At 42.5% G+C, this 18768-nt stretch overlaps 1 protein-coding gene across 5 annotated transcripts; it reads right to left on the bottom strand.

Annotated features, from left to right (window-relative positions):
- Window positions 1-2288: 2288 nt before the first annotated feature.
- Window positions 2289-18508, bottom strand: SLC25A25 (solute carrier family 25 member 25). Of its 5 annotated transcripts, none has more exons than XM_075185179.1 (11): window positions 18139-18508; window positions 8845-8971; window positions 8367-8454; window positions 8001-8036; window positions 7757-7868; window positions 7271-7429; window positions 6027-6179; window positions 5744-5851; window positions 5491-5658; window positions 5224-5374; window positions 2289-5131 (listed from the first exon to the last, which is right to left on the bottom strand). In XM_075185179.1, the coding sequence occupies exons 1-11, from the start codon at window positions 18427-18429 to the stop codon at window positions 4947-4949; spliced, it is 1578 nt and encodes a 525-aa protein (XP_075041280.1). In that variant the 5' UTR covers window positions 18430-18508; the 3' UTR covers window positions 2289-4946. The 5 variants fall into 5 exon arrangements, with proteins under 5 accessions (XP_075041280.1, XP_075041282.1, XP_075041278.1 ...); XM_075185181.1 differs by lacking the exon at window positions 18139-18508 and adding an exon at window positions 12767-13112; XM_075185177.1 differs by lacking the exon at window positions 18139-18508 and adding an exon at window positions 10189-10683.
- Between the last annotated feature and the right edge of the window lie 260 nt (window positions 18509-18768).

Here is an 18768-nt window from a genome sequence, read left to right as displayed (position 1 = left end):
CTTAAACTCCAAAAACCCCACACCATAAGAATTATAAACGAAAAGAATAATGTATAGAAGTTTAATATACATATATAAGACATGTATTTAATAAAACAAGTGTATTTTGAAGTCACCATAGTAGTCCAATAGGGACTGGGGCATTTCAGGCGGTAATGTATGAAGAGGGGTGATAGAGGAAATGGATAAGTTGGACAGCCAGCACAAGGCTGGGAAGTGGGTGTATATAGGGAGATAGCGAAGCAGGAATGACAAGGGGCTACACAGAACATGAGCAGGAACCCCCCCCAGGAGTGTTGGATGTCAGCCGCCTCTAGAAGTTTCCAGGTAGAATCTTCACCTCCTGTACAACTCTATTCTACTAAACTTTAATACACACTGCACTCCAACACTACAATTGGAGTCGATACACACTAAATACACGGACACAGATACATGTGACCGACAACTTCACATTACAAAGGCCAGCAATAAAATTCTTAAACTATGCAGAAAATCAGCATAACATGGGATTTAAATAACTTAATGCTAATAGCACATCAGATTGCAGCCCAAGATACTGGTGTAGAACTGGTAGAAGATAAGAACATTGATTGCATCTGATTGCAGTGTAACGTTGCGTCATGAGATGCGTTGAAGAGCAGGTGGTAGTTTGTCTTTTTTGACAAGCCCTTATCACAGGTCATTCAAACTCAAAAATACTTCCACTTTAGGACCAAACCCTCGTTAGGTTAAAGGTCACTTTTCTTTTTAAAAAAGCATTAGGAGACATTGTGACTGCTCGTTATACACGTCACTCCTGTGCGCACCTAAAGATTCACTTTTCCACAAAATGTATCTCAGTAAAATAATAAGAAAAAGTTTGGTTTTCCCAAACGTCCAATCAGCTGGACAAACCTGTTGGAGAGGCTGAAACAGAGGTAGGTGGTATCCAGTAATTCTTGGTATAGTCACCCATCTGCATGAAAGTCACTGCGTCACTTGATAAAATTCAGCTGGATCAAAATTTGCACTACAAAAAAACACTCATGTTCAATTTCAGATAATACACAAATGTTTCCTACTAGAAATATCTGAAGTGTATACATTCGTCCCTTTTGACAAATTTGGGTGTGGGAACCAAATCACCCCCCAACACACACATAAGGGGCAGGAACGGCTGTGTGCCCATCCATTGAACCGGAAACTACCATAAATCCACATTTTCCACCGGCCTGTTCATTTTAGAATATGGTCCCACAAAAAAAAAAGTTGCCTCATTTCTGCCCTTAACCTGCACCTAGCAATGTATACAACCTGACCCGCCCAGCTCCTACCATTGGATGGTATAAAACGCTTGTACCCCTGTAGAAAACAATGGATGTGCACAGCAGTAGGTGTGACGAGGCATTTCTACTTCCATGAAAGATCTGCAGACCCCAAATCTAGAACTTGCACCAGGATTTAGTTACGTAGGTACAAAACTGAAGCCTCATACTCAGTGAGCTTTAAGGTATGCTTAAGACTATTGTCAAAAGGGGTGCACCTGTACATACCCCTTTCAGCTCAAGTTGGGTGCATGCAGTGTCAATTCTGGACCATAAAACATCTTTACATTATACAAATTCACTTCCATGCAATTCTAAACCAGGCCTTAAGGGTGTACTCCCCCCTCCATAGGAGATACGGAGGTTACTTACCGGACAAATTGGTCCAGGAATACAGATTTCAAAAAAGGTCATCTTAAAGTCAGGGGAAAAGGTTTAATAAAATATCAGAAAGCTACAAATGTGGCCTTATGAACTTAAGTATATAAAAATCAGAAGCTAGAACAGCAGCTATCCGCTGTGTTACAATAAAACCAACATTCTTCAGGAGTGCAGCGCACAAGTGTACATACATAGCTACACGTAGACATATCCTTGTAGGGTGGAAGCATAAATATTTTGTAATGAAATGCTTTTATTCTGTGAATTAAGGCGGAGTGGTCACCTGACTTGGCAGACGTGTAGGTATGAACAGCTATTATAGTCTACAGGTACTTGGTGTGTGTGTGTATGGGATTACTTATTAGAATATCTGGCAAAAATAATTCTCATGAAATCTCCCCTCCCTGCAGGTTACAGATTAACCGAATGCTCCTTCCAGCTACGTCTAGGACCTGAGAGTTGGGTTCCAGGTTCGGACAATCCAGTTATATGCGGGACGGAGTGGTCAGGTAATGTCTTGAGGCGTGTACCGTGCTTAACACGCACTTCTGGGAATTCAGAGACATGGGCGGGATGCAAACAATAAAAACAAAAAGCACGTTTTATTACAATATAAAGAACTTTATTAAACGGACTACAACAAGCGCTCTTGGCATTAACAGCATTCCGTTTACAACAGGCAATTTTAACCTTGACATAGTATCTTATTTTTGCATTGATTCTTGCTTAGAATTCTGTGGAAACTGTCAAATTGTTTTGGGATGTGTGGAAAGCCGTATATTCAAAATGAATGCTTTCATCCGAAAAAAAAAAAAAAAAAAAGTGGACAACTACAAGTCCCAGGATGGCATGTTGTGGAATTTGGCTCATGCTAAATAAATCAAAAATCCTTCACATCAGTAAACCTTTAGACCAGTGTTGGCTAACCTGTGACACTCCAGGTGTTTGTGAAACTACAAGTCCCAGCATGCTTTGCCAATATGTAGCAGCTTATTGCTGGAAGGGTATGCTGGGACTTGTAGTTTCACAACACCTGGAGTGTCACAGGTTAGCCAACACTGCTTTAGACTGCAGAGCTTTCCAATCCCGTGTTCCAAGAACAGACTTATTGATCACTAGCCGAGATCGTCACATGCTATAACCAAACCTTACTGTGAAAAAGGATTATTATAACCTATTGCATCTCTATAGAAAGTTGTGATCAGTGTCACAAGCAGCATTGAGGGGCCATTAACACACAACACAGGTGGGTCAAAAGGCTTTGCAAGAAATATATATTTTCCAGGGAAACAAAAAACAAGATTATGCCTACTAATATGGTCCCTGTGGCTGTATAAACCAGCTTGACAGACAATACTGTCTATTACAAAGTTTTCAGTGGCTTTAGATGAGCACCTGTAAAATTGAACAGTATTTAAAGGACCCACAACAAAATAAATTCACATACATCCCATGGACAGGTCATGGGAATATCTCTGTTACATTATTAGACTTTTTAGAAGACAGTCACTGTTCAAAAGCTCTGTACCCAGTCTAAGGTTACACTACAGTAATGTTAGAATCTTATACACACACTGGCAATTACAAATCACTGTAGGCGATCTGACGCGTTTTACAGGTGGTGGAACAAGCAGCTCAGATAAACACTACAGCAACGCAAGTAAAATGCCAATGGGTGAAGTAACATTACAAAGACTTCCAGTATCCTAGGTTTCTTCCATGCGTTAAGATTAAGAAAGCAGGTTTGGAAGAAACCAGTGGGTTAGGTTGGACTAACAGCCAGCGACTCAACGCTTCAGCTACATCTCCCAGCAGAGCATGCTGGGGGTTAAAATAGAACCTCAATTTTAAATGAGTACATCACCACCTACAATTGCTGTGTTTCCAGCTATTTATAAAGGCAGAGAAGGAAATGCAGCAACTTGGTTTAGAAAGAAATGGGTAAAGTACCAAAAACATTCACTCTAAAATCTCAAAACATCCTATTTAAAGTGCAAAGTTTCTCTTTAGGAGGTCTGAAGAGATACGTTCCGTGTCCCAAACGACCTCAGGGCTCACTAACCAACACTGATCTCTGGCTGAACCCGCTCACTGATTAGTCCCCATAACTCAGGCAAGAGGTTACCACACATATATGACCAAAGTAACTACTGCCTACAATCCGGCCTGACACTTGTATACTAGGCGAAAATAAAACTTAAGTTAGTGATATTAAAGGCGCAAAAACAAAGCCATAAAACTCTAGGTATAATTAAACATTTGTAAAAAATAGCAACGTTATTTTTTTAAAATAAATATATAATAAATATACAAGCTCGGCAGTAACAAATATGACAATAAAAGAGGAATGTGCAACAAACACTGCCCTGGATGGACACAGGTATTGATCCTGTGTATGGATAACAGTATTTGCAAATACAATTTAAAGAGACAGTACTGTTGCTAGGTAACCAAACAACAGCGATTGACATTGGCTTAGGGTGGACGGACTTCACCCTTCGTAAGCCCATGACTGTGGGGAAGCCGCGGTTTTTTTAGTGTGCTCAATGGCCTCAACTAGGAACGAGCCCCCAAAACGGAGGCACAAACTGCTTACCTCCGAGGTCACCGGTTCCTAGTTGAGAAGCCAACGAGGGTTTCAACCCACAAAAAAAAGGGTTACGTACCCGGTGTATAGGTGATGGGTACACATTAAGACAGAAGTGACCTACAACCCAGGAGTCCACAAGGTGAATGCATACAGCTGGGCGTCAGTGCCGAGAGTCCAGTAATTAGGGCGTCTCAACGCCTACAGAATGGTAATTTGAAGTGGTAAATAGTCATTTCAGTGCCAACTGCAAACTCCTACATCAATGAAGTATGTAGTGTCAGCTTTTATTGTTGTAGAAGCCAAAGTTTGTATGAATCCACAGCAGCAGCGAGGTCTTCCGGCGGGGCGTTACGCATGCCGCAGAAACAGCGCCTGGTCGACAGGCATGCGGGCACGTCAGGATTTCAGAATATTACACACATTCACAGGGAGACATGCTGCCCATTGAGTAGCTTCGTATATGAAGAAATGTGTCAAACGCAAGAAACTAAAACTAAACAGATTTAATAAATAAGACGATGTAAACAGGTCCAGCTTGGAAGATGCTACAGATCCCAAACAGGTGGTGGAATGAGTTCTTAGTGTTAAACATTCACAGAATGGAGACGGGGTTCTTCACATCCAGGGAGATACACCCCAAGACTGTAGTCCATTGTCCAGGAAACAGGTCACCGAGAAGTCACTCCAAGAGTGAGCTTCAGGTTCTCGTACACCACATAGCTGATGCTGACGGCTGGGATGACCTTCATGAAGTTGGGGGCCAGGCCCCGGTACAGTCCGGGTAGTCCTTCTGTCTTAATGATGTGCTTGAAGAGGCTGCTCATGGTCGCCTGGGGAGCGCCTTCAATGGAAGCTGGGAAAGAACCAAAAAGCAGATGGTCAAACACTTCAGACAGACTGACGAATACTCAGAGACCCTTCCAACGTTCACAAACAGGGACTCACCTTGTGCCTGCATGCGTGTCCTGACCAGAGCCAGGGGATAGCTGGCCAGCTGCCCACACGTACTGGATATGGTTCCACAGGCCAGTAATACAAATACTCCGGGATCAGCGCTCCTGGTGGCATATCTATTCAGCCAGGCATTCTTCAGGGTCTTTAATAAAGAACGACAAGAGGCAACCATTAGTGGTGACTGTTACTAGCAACAGAAAGATGGGTCACAATTTATTTGATGGAACCTAACAGTAAAGGACCAAACCAGACACTCACCTCATAGACTGCCAAGTCAATGCCAGCGTAGGGAATGATGCCCAGCATATTGGGGACGTATCCTTTGTAGAAGGCAGACATTCCTTCCTTCAGCAAGATCTTTTTCCCACAGTCCAACACGCCCTGATATTGGCCAGTTTTGCGCAGAGCCATCCGCGTCTTCAGGACCTGCAAAAACCATTATAAAGTGGTTGGTCTCACAATTATAAATGAAAACATCAGCACTAAGACCCGATAAGGACTCAGGACTCACCTCCATGGGGTAAATGCTGCTTTGGGCAATGACGCCTGCTAAAGATCCCGCTACCAGTCTCTCATGAATCCCTAGAGTCTCCTGATCGCTGCCAATGAGCCGTTTAATCTGCAGAACAAAAGACATTTGGAACAAGTCAGACAAAGGTAACAGAGCTTCATTACAACGTACTTTGGTAGCCGAACTACCACAAGTACACCAAACTTTCCACAAGGAATTCAATTATAAAGTTTTTACTATAGAGTCTTTGTAAAGTCGAATAGTTAGCACCCAAATGCCTCACCTGTTCATAAGCCATGAACTTAATTGCAGACTCTGGGGCAATTTTGACGACGTTGATGCCGTTCCCTCTCCACAGTGAGCGAAAACCGCCCTCTCGGATCATGTGCGTGAAGCCGCCCATGATGGACATGTTGTTGCTGCGGGAAGCGTGGACCTGGAATAGAGAACATGAGACACGTGTTCAGAAACTGGAGCTGGTCTAAGAACAATGGGGCTTTTGCTTGTTTGTGCGAGTGAAGTGTAATCCCAACAGGAATGTTCAATACAAGCTTTGGAGAGCTGCACAGGGTACTTTGGTTAAAGACGGAGGTCACTCGGCTGCAAGTGCGTCACAGCTATAATACGTGTTCCAAAAACAAGTCATTAAAGGTTGCAACACGTGGACCTCGATCTGCGATAAAACAGCAGCAATGCAGAACCAGTGTAGGGCGATTACACCAATACGTGGAGGGGATATAGTGGTACATAAGTCTATGAATAAGTTGCAGAAACTTGTTACAGCTAATGTTTGTGAAAGAACCATTTTTCTATGCAAAACAGACTCAAATGCTAAAACAACCAGTAACAGTTTAACAGATTACAAAGTGTACATACAATGATATGTCTAGAGGTCAGCTTTAAGAATGTCAACATTTGCCAATGCTAGAAGGGAGATTTATGTTGAACTTCAATGCTTAATGGTTTATAATAAGCACTACAGCAACAGATGGAGCAGTGTCCGTTCATAAAGAAACGCATGACCCAGGGACACAATATGAGGGTGTGCTGACAATCCTGTCCTATTAAAGGGGCAGTTCCTTCCATCACACACAGATCCTGGCTATTAACAGGCTTTAACACTTAAAAAAATAACCGCTGTTCCATATACATTATTTATGCAATCATCAGGATTACCACTAATATATAAGCTTCTCATTACAAGTTGCATTTACAGAGAAGCATTTCACTCTTCAAGAACTACCCTTGCAGCTTTGTCACACGACGTTCTACACAGAAACGGCTACATGCCGGCCGGGAACGTGTTCCGCGTTTTAGGACACACATTGTTCTGAACAAGTTTGAGTTCATCTCCTCCAGTACAAAGTCCAGCATTCCTCTCATTCACCTGTGCAATAAAGGTTACACAATAATCCCTGCCCTGGGGACATGACTGCAATGAAAGTTGTGCAAGAGTTTGCGCTATTACCGACTTCACCTATTTTACCCTGTAATACATTTACTGCATCATCATCACCCCACACATACCTGCATGAGAACTTTCAGCCGATCCAGGGGAGCTGTACATGTCCGAGACACCGCACCGGCCCCACCGCCAGCGACCAGATGTCTCCACCACATCCCCGTTTGCTTCTCTTCAACCGTAAACTCATCGGGGACAATCAAGTTCTCTCCCACATCAAAGATCTGTAGGGGTAGAAGATAAATGGAATCAGTATTGGCAGTCTCCAGCCAAAATGTATAGGCCATGCTCAACACTGGGCAGCCGCCGTCAGACTACTCCAGCAAGTACTTTTGCCAAGACTGTTGATGCAAATTTTTTTGCAAACGTATGTGAGGAACATTCGGGTGTTGCAATCATTAAACAACAAAACTGGTAGCTGCAGGTGGTGGTGGGAACCAGTACAGGCTGACTGGGACCAGTTACAGACTGGGTGGAGTTTGGTGTCAGATCAGCAAGATTTGGATCACTTCTAGGAAGCCACCCAAACACTAGTAAGAAGTAGAACTTACTGTAGAGTGTTTCCAGTACAGGATGATTTCAGGAATGTTCTCTGCAGGGTGCAAGAGATGATAATCCCTCCATTCGTTCCAGTCTATGGTCATTGTACCGTTTTTATCCATGCTGAAAGACAATGATGGCACAGAGTCAGACAAAGGGCAGGAGAGCAAAGCTGGACAGCGAACACACACAACACACAAACACACAGCAGAGAAGCCACACGACACTGCAGGAGGGACACAAGGACATACTTACTGGGTGACAGGACCCCAGCGGTGGCCCTTCCTAATTCTGACAGCCACACAGACAGGAGCAAAAGGAAAAAATAGCACAATAAAAGTTACTCCCTGCCCATGTTATAACTCTGCAGTTTTCCAAACCCACTTAGAGTACGGTAAGGAAACTGAAAAGCAAAAACGTATACCCAAAGAGATGGTTTAATCAGTTAGTGCATGCCAAAATAGCCCAGATGATACGCAAGGGCCGAGTCACCTACTTTGGATGATTAGGTTACTTTATTGCGTTAGACAGGAGAGAAACACGAGACGCAGAAGTCAGCACACTACGGGACACGGACTACAGAAGCAGAAGACAGACATGTCTGATATTGCCGTTTCTCACCTTTTCAGGATTTTCCCTGCCTGCTGCTCAGAGATGTTCACTCCAAGGTCTCGGAGAGACTGCATTATTTCCTGAGCGTCAATCCGGCCTGGAGATAAAGAAACAATCCCTTTAAAATCAGGAGAGAAAAAACAAAAACAAAAAACAAAAAGACAAGTGCCAAAGAATTCCTTGCATTGCGACAATATCCCGAGTTATACTAGCTCTTCCAGACAGGGGTCAATTTCTGATTATAAATGCAGACACTGTTTTAAATTAACTAGTTACTGTGAGTTTTGCAGTGTTCTAGATGTAGAAAGCAGCAAGATATTGGGTGAGTTTAGGATATATGGCAGAATATAGCGTCAGGGCTATTTAATACGTCAGTGTCCGAAAACAGTACTACAGCTATAGAGATTCCCAGGCAAACACATCCAAATGCAATGAACTATCTGTAACGTGCAGTGGAATGCGATACTGGCATACGGAGGACACTAACCATCATTCTTCTTGTCCAGGCTGCGGAAGACTAATCTCAGCTTTTTCTCGTGATCACGAAGGTAATGCACAAACTCTTCAAAATCCAGCTGCCCATCCCGGTCCTTATCTCCGGCTTTCACTATTTTCTGTTGGAAGAAAGATCAAACATTCAAACACTGACCCAGTTATTGGTTTGGCCACCTAATGTAATACTGTGAATGTAGCGAGAGGCAGGCTGGGCAATGTGACAAGTGTCAGGCTGTATCTGCACTGTGCGGGACAGATCTGGATACAGCCCATAAATCTAACTCATCACTTAACAGAACCCTGTCTAATAAAAACCAACAGACTGACGCATACCTGAGATAAAGCAACAGAACACTTTCACTACTGCAAGGAAAATAGACGTCATCTCAACACCTAAACCAAATCACTCAGCCTGCTATTAACTAGCAAGAAGCAATTCTGTTCCAGATTCATAGTTCGCAGACTGAACACCACCCTATGGCAGACTTCCACCCACCATAAATATGGAGCCTGCCACAATGCAGGTGTATATACTGCAGCAAGCCACAGGTTAATAGGACTGCAGTGACTGTGCCAAGTAGAGGATGACCTGGGATCAGCAGGGAGATTTACAGTGACCTTTGTAAACTGTCTGAGCTGCAGTCACATGAATCCCTCAGGGGACACAGAGTACCCAAATCTAAAGATAGTTGGGCATGCGACATCAGGGCAGGACAGCAGGCCAACACCAGGGTGCACAAAGTATGCTGTTAAGTCAATTACACAAACCGGAATATATTATATGATATAAAAAGTCATTCAATAATGCAATTTAACAATGATGCATTGAATAAAACAATGCTGGGAATATATGTACAAGTTTTATATATATTATTTTTAATTTTACAGTAATCACACAATATAAATACACACGTGTATATGTTATATGTTTGATTAAACTGTAATATCAGAATATATAAATATAAAGGAGCCTGCATGCAATCACCACTAGTAAAGTCACAAATACTGTGCAGTCCATATTGTCAAAATAATGTCCTTAGTTGTTCAATAAAGGACAACAGACCTGCACCGGCTATATAGAAAAAGCTACACAATTTTATTGGGGGGGAAAAAAAAAAGCAAAAATAAAGAAAATAATGCATTACAATATCAAGCCTTGCAGGGGCTATATAGCTGTTGCAGGTCAGTTCTCATTTATTGAATTAAGGAGAAATACATATTTTTATACACACACACACACACATTATAAGTCATTATTAAACTGTAAAGCAGCCACTAGTCAGTAATACACAGTAAGATCATAGTAATAACCTGCACCCAGCAGCCGATCACTCACCTGTCTCCACTGCCGGTAAGTAGAGAACTCCTGAGATGGGATAAACAGGCTCAGTCTGAAGATAGACTTCAGCTCTGACGGAAGCCCGTCAGACTCAAAGTACTGGAACTCCGCCGGCGCCTGGTCCAGCACCGGCACATAGAGGCACAGACAGAGCATCCTAGAGGTGCTGCTCCCACCTACACCACTGGCAGACTGCTCTCCCTCTGCTGCACCTGTTCTCTGTAAAGTACAGGCAGGGGTGCGTCCTCTGATGCTATTGGCAGCCTCAGACCTGCCCCCGCCCATTAAAATCTGTCCAGCTGATAGCACCAGCCTCTTGACGCCGGCCAATCCGAAGAGAGGGGTGTGACTGAAGGGAGCACCGGAGTCTCCAGCCATAGTGATTGACGTGCGCTCACACTGATCTCTGGCAGCCAAGTGACAGGGAGAGTGGAACGCGGCCAGGACACCCCGCTGTCACCATGACAACGCATCATAGAACGCGTCCTCTCTGTGACCCAACAGGACACGCGGCTGCGCTCCCGTGCGTTTATGGTGGAATGTAACGGATTCAAAAATAAATAAAAATATAATACAAAATAAATATATCCATATACACCCCCCCCCCCCTCCCCACTATGGAATGGACGATATACACTCCCATACATTTACAGCATACCAATTTAGTTACAATGGTCCAAGTAATATTCCAAATTATATAGACTGTTACACAAGTACCATCTCAACTTGTATTAAATTACAGCCTTAGACAGATTAGCCAGAACTAACAGTACAACCCAACTACTTAAAGGCGCAAGTTTAAATGTGTTTTATAAGTATGGTTTTCTTTACACTCTGTTCACAATATTTTATACACATTGTGTATTAAACTATAACCGGATATAATTATTGTATATTATTCTTTATTTATATGGCGTCACAAGGTTTCTGTAGTGCTGTACAAATACAAAGTACAATATGGACAGTGGACGATACAGGGTACAACAATAAAGAAGACTAGTAAAATCAAAACGCCAATAGCGCCAAGTATACTGCAAGAAGGACGGACGCAAATGCCTTCATGTTATCTCACAATACCCTCTTCATAATCAATATTATACTATGTACAACTTTGAGATTATATATCTATATTATGTGATGCTTGTTTTGATTGTCTTTATATATTTTGTTCTTTTGCTTGTATTGTTGAAAAATAAAAGAAAGAAATACAAAACTAATATTTGCACTATGCTCTAACTAGTCCGCAGCAGGTTGCACACAGTAGGGAGATGGTTCTCCAACTAACCCAGCAAACAGTGACTGACAGCTGAATTGTGCAGTGTGGACTGATGGTTTCATAAAAGAGGTCAGGGCCGGCAATATCAAGTGAAATACCTGCAAAATAAGCTTTGCCTTGCATCACAAACTAAATAGACAAAAGGGACCTTCCCTGAGAACTGGAACAAGCTGCAAGTCATGCGATACAGGCAGTTAATTATTAGGAGATGAGAGCTCTCAGATGTTAGCTTATCAAGATTAGGCAGGTGACTGAGGAACAGATCTGCAAATTCTAAAAGTCCACGTGAGCAAGTTGCATCAATGCCGGCACAATACGATAGGGACCAAAGAGTCATGTATAGGTGCAAATGCTTTGTCTGATGAGGATATTGACATCGTATGGTAAACTCCAACATTAAACGATGAATGACTCAACACAATTCGGAAGTACTGAGCATAAGAGCAGCAAATACCCTAAAAAAAACAGCTTACACAGGGCTGCAAAGCAAATTTAAATACAACAAACAGTTCTAATGGTTCTTTAATGAAATGGGAGACAGCGATATCAAACCGCTATAAAGTGCAGCAGTAACACTAAAAAAATAATATTTCACCAAAAGCATGCCTGGAATAAACTACGAGTAAATGTACAGAGACAAATATGGACACACTTAGTATACACATCTCCAATAAGGCTTCCATTGTGATGTAGGTATGTCTGTCCTATGCACATCACCACTTCTTTTCAGTAAGGCAATTGAAGGACAGAGTATACCTATGATGGCTGATTATTCATCGTTGTACAGAACGCTATAACCAATGTCAAACACTTAACTAACTTGTCCAGATATGGAAACATACATTTTATTAGGTTATTAGTTAATCTTTAGAAAACCTTTAAAGCAGACCAGATGCAAGGCATCTACAAGGTGACTAGAGCTCATCCACTGACATCTCTTGCTGAAAGGGCAAGAAAAGTGCAAAAATAAATAACTTAATGCTTAAAAAAAAAATAAAAAAAAAAAAATGTCATGTTCCAGTTTCTAATAAGCCACCAGAAGTACTGGATTTAGGACGGTATAATCAATGGTGTCATTTGTCATGTTTGACAGACACATATCTTGCCAATCCAGCAGACTAGGGGAGTGCTGGGAGCTGCAACACAACTGAAACATGGAAGTCCAGCACACGTCCCATATAATAAGTACATACCCAGACAATGGTACCATTACCATTTCACTGCTTATAGATTCCTAAATCATGGATAGGCTGATCTCTAGTGGACGGTTCAGTCGCCCGTTACCCATGGAAACATTACCTGCTTCAGCAGCTTCCTGGGAGCTACCATCATCAGAATGACCTGGTCCTCATCATGTTCCTGAAGGTCTGACCCTTCTGCACTGGAAGAACTATTTTTATTCTCCATGTCGGAGCCTTCGCAGGCTGCCCAGGGAATATACATGGCTAGGAACTCCCTGGCTGACTGCAGCATCCTTCCTTGCGCTCTGACTACAAGGATGCAGTGTCACCTTATACACACCCTAAACTCCTCAGTCTCTGCAGTTGCAGACAGTGCTGCACCGCCTCTATAGTAACACAGGACAAGGCTGGAACTATGCAGCCAGCATCTCCTACAGCCACCTGAAGTCTCCTTTCCCCTCACTCCGCAAATGTGCAGATAACCTGAAGCCGGCTGCTCTGACTGCATTCACACTGCAGCAGGGTCCAGCCAATCACAGCTATGGACATTAACATGTTCTGTAATTAAACCAGTCAGCATCAAGCAATTCAAAAAAAGGAAATTCCTTCAACCCTTCATGAAGTCACAGAACCAATGTAATCTGTACTGTAATTTCAGCTAGGCACAGATCAAACAGCTTCACCAACACGTCACCATCTGTGCTTCCCATCCACCCCACATTACAATGGTGGTGTGAACAAGCATACAGGCTAAGGATAATATCCTGGAAAGACCATAGTATTCCCTGAAACAGCAGGAATTTCACGTGCTTCCCTCCCCCGCACTATACTACTACTGAGCAATCAATGAGTCATCTCATGCCAAAAGGATGTGATCACAGACAGAGGAACAGAGAACTGGCGGTGCGGCATTCTTACACTGCTCTGTAATAGGAATCTGTCCATTCAATCCCTAATTGTAGGTACCAGCATTAAGAGACGTGGACAGGTTTTTAGCAAAATAAACGGAGTGATCGGATGTGTACTACAGGTGAGGAGGCCAAAGTGCTACAGTGCACATATTTTGTTTCACACTGGTCCTTTTAACAATGCTGAGGTACAGAATAAGATTCCTCTTTTCCTGAAGCAAATACTTGTTTAACCAATTTTTATTATGGACCCTTTAATGGTGTACAAGTCTCCCAACGTGAATCTCGGATATAAGAGAAAACCAAAGTTGTGCACCCCTGGTCTACTGCTACCATGCACTCTAAAGTGTCTCCAGCTCACTAGTGAAGGCCTATAGTGAAACAGCATTCTGCAAACCCATCCTGTCTCTGCATATAAACCACTACTATTTGTATGCTAAACATTTATTTATATAGCACCCAGGTGGGAACAAACACAGAACTAAAACAAGACCATGTGGTAGACAAAGATAAGAGGGTCCTGCTCGCAATCACACACTTCATAGGAAAATATAACGTGTTACATACATCATCATTTTATATAACGCCAACATATTCCGTAGCGCTTGTGGGGACAAACACAGTAAACTAAAACTGGGTAAAACAGACAGAGGTGAGAAGGTCCTGCTCGCAAGCTTACAATCTATAACTTATACATGACTTCGGCTACTCTACTGAAAGGTTGGCTGCCTATAGATGAGGTTTTTTTTAGAAGGGAATAGATCTTGGGCAGAGGTAATAAGTTGGGAGATATTTTGAGACAGGTATTTTGATATATTTTGATGCATGTTGGTGCTGTTTTGCAAATGGCTTTGTATGTTAAGTTAAAGTGTTTTATATTGCATTCTTCAAACTATAGGCGACCAGTGTAGGGTAGGGATCAGCAGAAGAACATTTTGGGAGGAATATTCCTGTAGCGACTTGCATTCAAAATAGATTGGAGGAGTAAACTGTTATAAGAAAACCAGTGAGAAGGGAATTGCTAGAGGCAATTTGGGAGACTGAGTGAATAGTTTTTGCAATGTCTGGTATGAGATATTCATATTCTTAGATGTATTTAGCAGGATATGGGTAACAAAGGACATTTGAGGCAAGGAAGTCAGCAAGGCCGGGAGCTTGAGGTCTAGACTTTATTATTGGATGAACATGACAAGAACGTCCTCTACCAGGAGACAGATTTCTCAATGGACACTAATTCCATACAAAGGTGAAAGAGTACAAAGAGCTTTATAGAATGAGGAAATATCATTGAGAGCTAAGCTCTTAAACAGATTAAATAAATGATGGAAGTACAAAGCACATTAACAGGTCTGTAAACAAGACATTGTGATCTTCTGCTTGAAGACAAGCCCACAACAAATAAAGCAGGAGACTTGGAGAATGACCCTGTGAGATAAGAGACAACTGGACAACCCAAGATATCTGCTTCTTATTCCTACCGCTCAGTCTTTGCAGCCATGTGAAGGCGGCCAACTTAAATTTTCTGCCATTTAGGTGGCGATACAGCTTTAAAATAGAGTTGCATTTGTTATCTCTGAGACTAAGCAGTATCACATAGAGTAAAAAAAAGAGCTTTGCACAGAGGCAATGAAATAGATTTCCATAGCTTTGCAGAGTCAAGTTGAGATTTGCATGCACACTATTCAGCCAAGCTGGCTGTGGGATACTTCACTTTCCCAGTTCAGGGTATGAATGAAATTTCTTTTCAGCTTGTTCTTAGTCACAGCATAGAGCAGTTCAGCTGATTTTCAAGTGAACTTGCAGATAAGCTGCAGTTTTCCTGAAATGTATTTTAATCATGTACCATTGGCAGTGTTATACACCCAGAATACACCGATTCTGCTATACAAGGAATAGAGATCACTGGGTCCCCAATGTAATTTTATTGCTTTGTGCACTATGTAATAAGCGTAAACAAACACAAAAGCACAACCATAAAGACGACAGACTACCCTGGATCAGCTGGTTCTAGTCTGTGCAGAGAGCAAGAATAATGCAGTTTAATAACTTGACAGGTCCTAAACAAACATGGCAGACTAGGAACATCAACATGCAATGTAATCAGCATGACAAATGCATTGGCAGGTTTCTTGCTACATTTACATCTCCAGCAGACCTGGACTATGTGCAAGCATTTCCTAACCCAAGACAGGGCTCATCAATTCAAGATAGATTATGGAGACCTAGGGGGTAAATGTATCAAGCTGTGAGTGAAGAGTGGAGATGTTGCCTATAGCAACCAAATCCTAGCTAGAATCTGATTGGTTGCTATAGGCAACATCTCCACTCTTCAAATCTGCCAGAAACTCACAACTTGATACATTTACCCCCTACTCTTTACAAAGAAAGAATCAGAAATTAGGACAGATCTACATTGCAAGTTCAAATGCTGCTCTGTCAGTCCCTACATTGGTTGTTTGTACTTCACTGAATCCAAAATAAGATTTTGAAACTATAACAAAATTGCACCAAGACGTATCTCATCATTCATCTCAAAGTATCTCCAAACTCTGCCACGCCAATCTGCACCTTTGATATACACACACACGACTTGCTCCCAGCCACAAGACCAAACTGTACCCAACCTGTGGATTTCCAAAGTTAGGAAAATTTCAGATTCCCGAACAATCATCCTAACCTCCTTAGACAACTCAACTGCCAATCATCTGCAGGGTTCATGCAAAAACTTGTTTATTCTGTTTCTATACTCAGAATATCCTCAATAACTAGATAAGCAGCACAGCATTTGTTTAAAAAAAAAAAAAAAAACCACGTTACAGCAAACACCACAATTGTGTATTTTCATTCAAAACAATGATTAAATCTCAAGCAACAAGCACAACATTATTAAGGGGCAAATTCAATTCCCGCGTTGTTCTTTAGAACGCGGGCCGTGCGCTATTACCATCACTACGGTAATTGCAACACTGATTTTTGCTGTGAGCCACAAGCAGAAATCAGTGTTAAAAATATAACACGTCTGCACCTAAGGGGCTGATTTAATTGTCCACGATGTTCCAGTCTTTTGTTTTTGCCGTTGCTACAGTAACGCACATTGTTGCTCACACCTGTGAGGTGCAAGTAAAAATGAGTATTACTTCTGAAAAAAAAAAATCTGTACATGGTGTTTCGGAGGCACTGCCCGCAGATATTTTGAGAATCAAAATCCCTCCTAATAACGTTAGTGATACCTTCATGATTTTATATAAGTGTTTAAACACTATGCCAAAATGGTTAATTCTTCAGACATCCCACCAACTGAGATCAGCTGGATGTCCCTGAAACTGAGTTGTTGGGGAGAAACAAACTGACAGCTTTAGAGTGTCAGTAGGGGGGATGGTAAATCCATTAGTCTTCTTCATTCATGCTAATGAAGAGTCATCTCCAAGTTATTTGAGGCATCTCAGGAATGGGAGCTCCCTCCTTATTCACCAATAGTACTCGCATTACTGCAATAAGAAATCATATGTTTCCATCTACTGTGTTAAAACCTGGGCTGCACTAATTTGTGAATAATCTTTATACGTGAAAGCCAATAATCTATAGGGACTGGTGGTAAAACGTGGTAGTCTAATGACCATAATCTGACGGTGTTCGAGATAACCGATTGACCACACCAACTGGGCTGCCTGGCACTTAATATAGATCACATAAGGATTTACACTTTAGAAAGGAAAGCCAGAAAGAGACCACTAAATACAAGAGAAGTATCTTTATAACTTCCACTAAGTATTTCACAGAGTATCCATGACAACAGAAACATAAACCAAAGAGCTTACAATTCAAACTTACTCATCTTATTTACACTTATACCAGCTTTGCTAATAAAAAGGATTATGGATTTTTCACTTACTGAGAATAATGAAAACAAGATTGCCAATGATCTTAACATAATGCAACATACATTTGTTTGTATATTTAAGATAGCAGCCCCTAGTTTTCCCATGGAAAACATTCAAGATATATCAAATGCAAACATTGAATTTTAGCATATTACATAAAACCTTCCTAAATTCTGGCATTTATCTAAGATACAGTAGTATTAGCATCAAGGTACATGTACACATCTATACAGCTGTCATTTTATACCAGCAACATGAAGGGGCAGCTTTGCAGTAACTATGGCATAAAGAGGAAAGGACTAAAGAAGAGTTTAATGCAGGTTTGCTGTGCAGTTACAGAGTGATAGCACAGTAACACAGATAAAGCAATGTATGATTAGGAGAAACCAGCTCAGTATATACAGTTATGCATTAACATACACAGATAAGAAATATATAGTGCAATTAATTGAAGGCTCAAAGTCTTAATGCGATGAAAGGGAAATGTCACCAACAATGAACATCGAGTCTAACTTTTTTATGGGGGACTACAAATACCAGCATGCCTGTTCAACCTATACATACAGCAACCTATACATACAGGGAGGTAGCTCCATGTGGGTGAGCTTAGTCCTCTATACCCCTTACCGGCCATGCCCCCCCCGCCCGCCACTGCCCGGGGGTCTCCCACCCTCTTACCCGGGGGTCTCCCACCATCTTACCCGCAGTTCCAGCTCCGTCCTGTGGACCCCGAGCCGCTTGAGCCCCACAGCCAGGTCATTGAAGCAGATGGCGCCGTCCTTATTGACGTCCAGCTCCTGGAAGAGGATCTGCAGCCGGCGCTCATGCTCGGGGCCCCCGCACAGGGCTCCTCCGCAGGGGGCAGCGGCAAAGGCGGCAGCCAGGGACGGGGGGGTCGGGGCCTCGTGCGTGTGGGGGGCTCCGGCCAACGTGTCGCACTGACAGAAGACCCCGCTGAGGAGCGGCGACACCAGCGAGCGGGGACGGGCCATAGACGGGACGACGGGGTCGGATGATGGCGCCAGGGGGATCCTCTCACCACGAAGCCAGCCGGTATATGGCGACCGGAAACGCGTCGGCTCACACCTCCCTGACGTAGCAGACACACCCAGACACACGTGCGCTTCCGTCACGCCGACGACCAATCAGATGCGCCCAGTCAGTCAGGCAGAGCCAGCGACCACACCATTGGCTGAGAAGTTTTGATTTACAGCTGCAACAGCCAACAGGAGCTCGCCCATTAGGAGGGAAATTTAAACAAATATTTTCTCACGACTGGAAGTCGTATAGACCAATGGTAACCTCAGTGTTAGTGACGGACGGACACACTA

This window comes from Mixophyes fleayi, chromosome 9 (genome assembly GCF_038048845.1).
Source record: "Mixophyes fleayi isolate aMixFle1 chromosome 9, aMixFle1.hap1, whole genome shotgun sequence".
Taxonomy (NCBI): domain Eukaryota; kingdom Metazoa; phylum Chordata; class Amphibia; order Anura; family Limnodynastidae; genus Mixophyes; species Mixophyes fleayi.
Note: the sequence above shows the minus strand (reverse complement) of the source record. Positions and strands in the feature narration are given on the sequence as shown.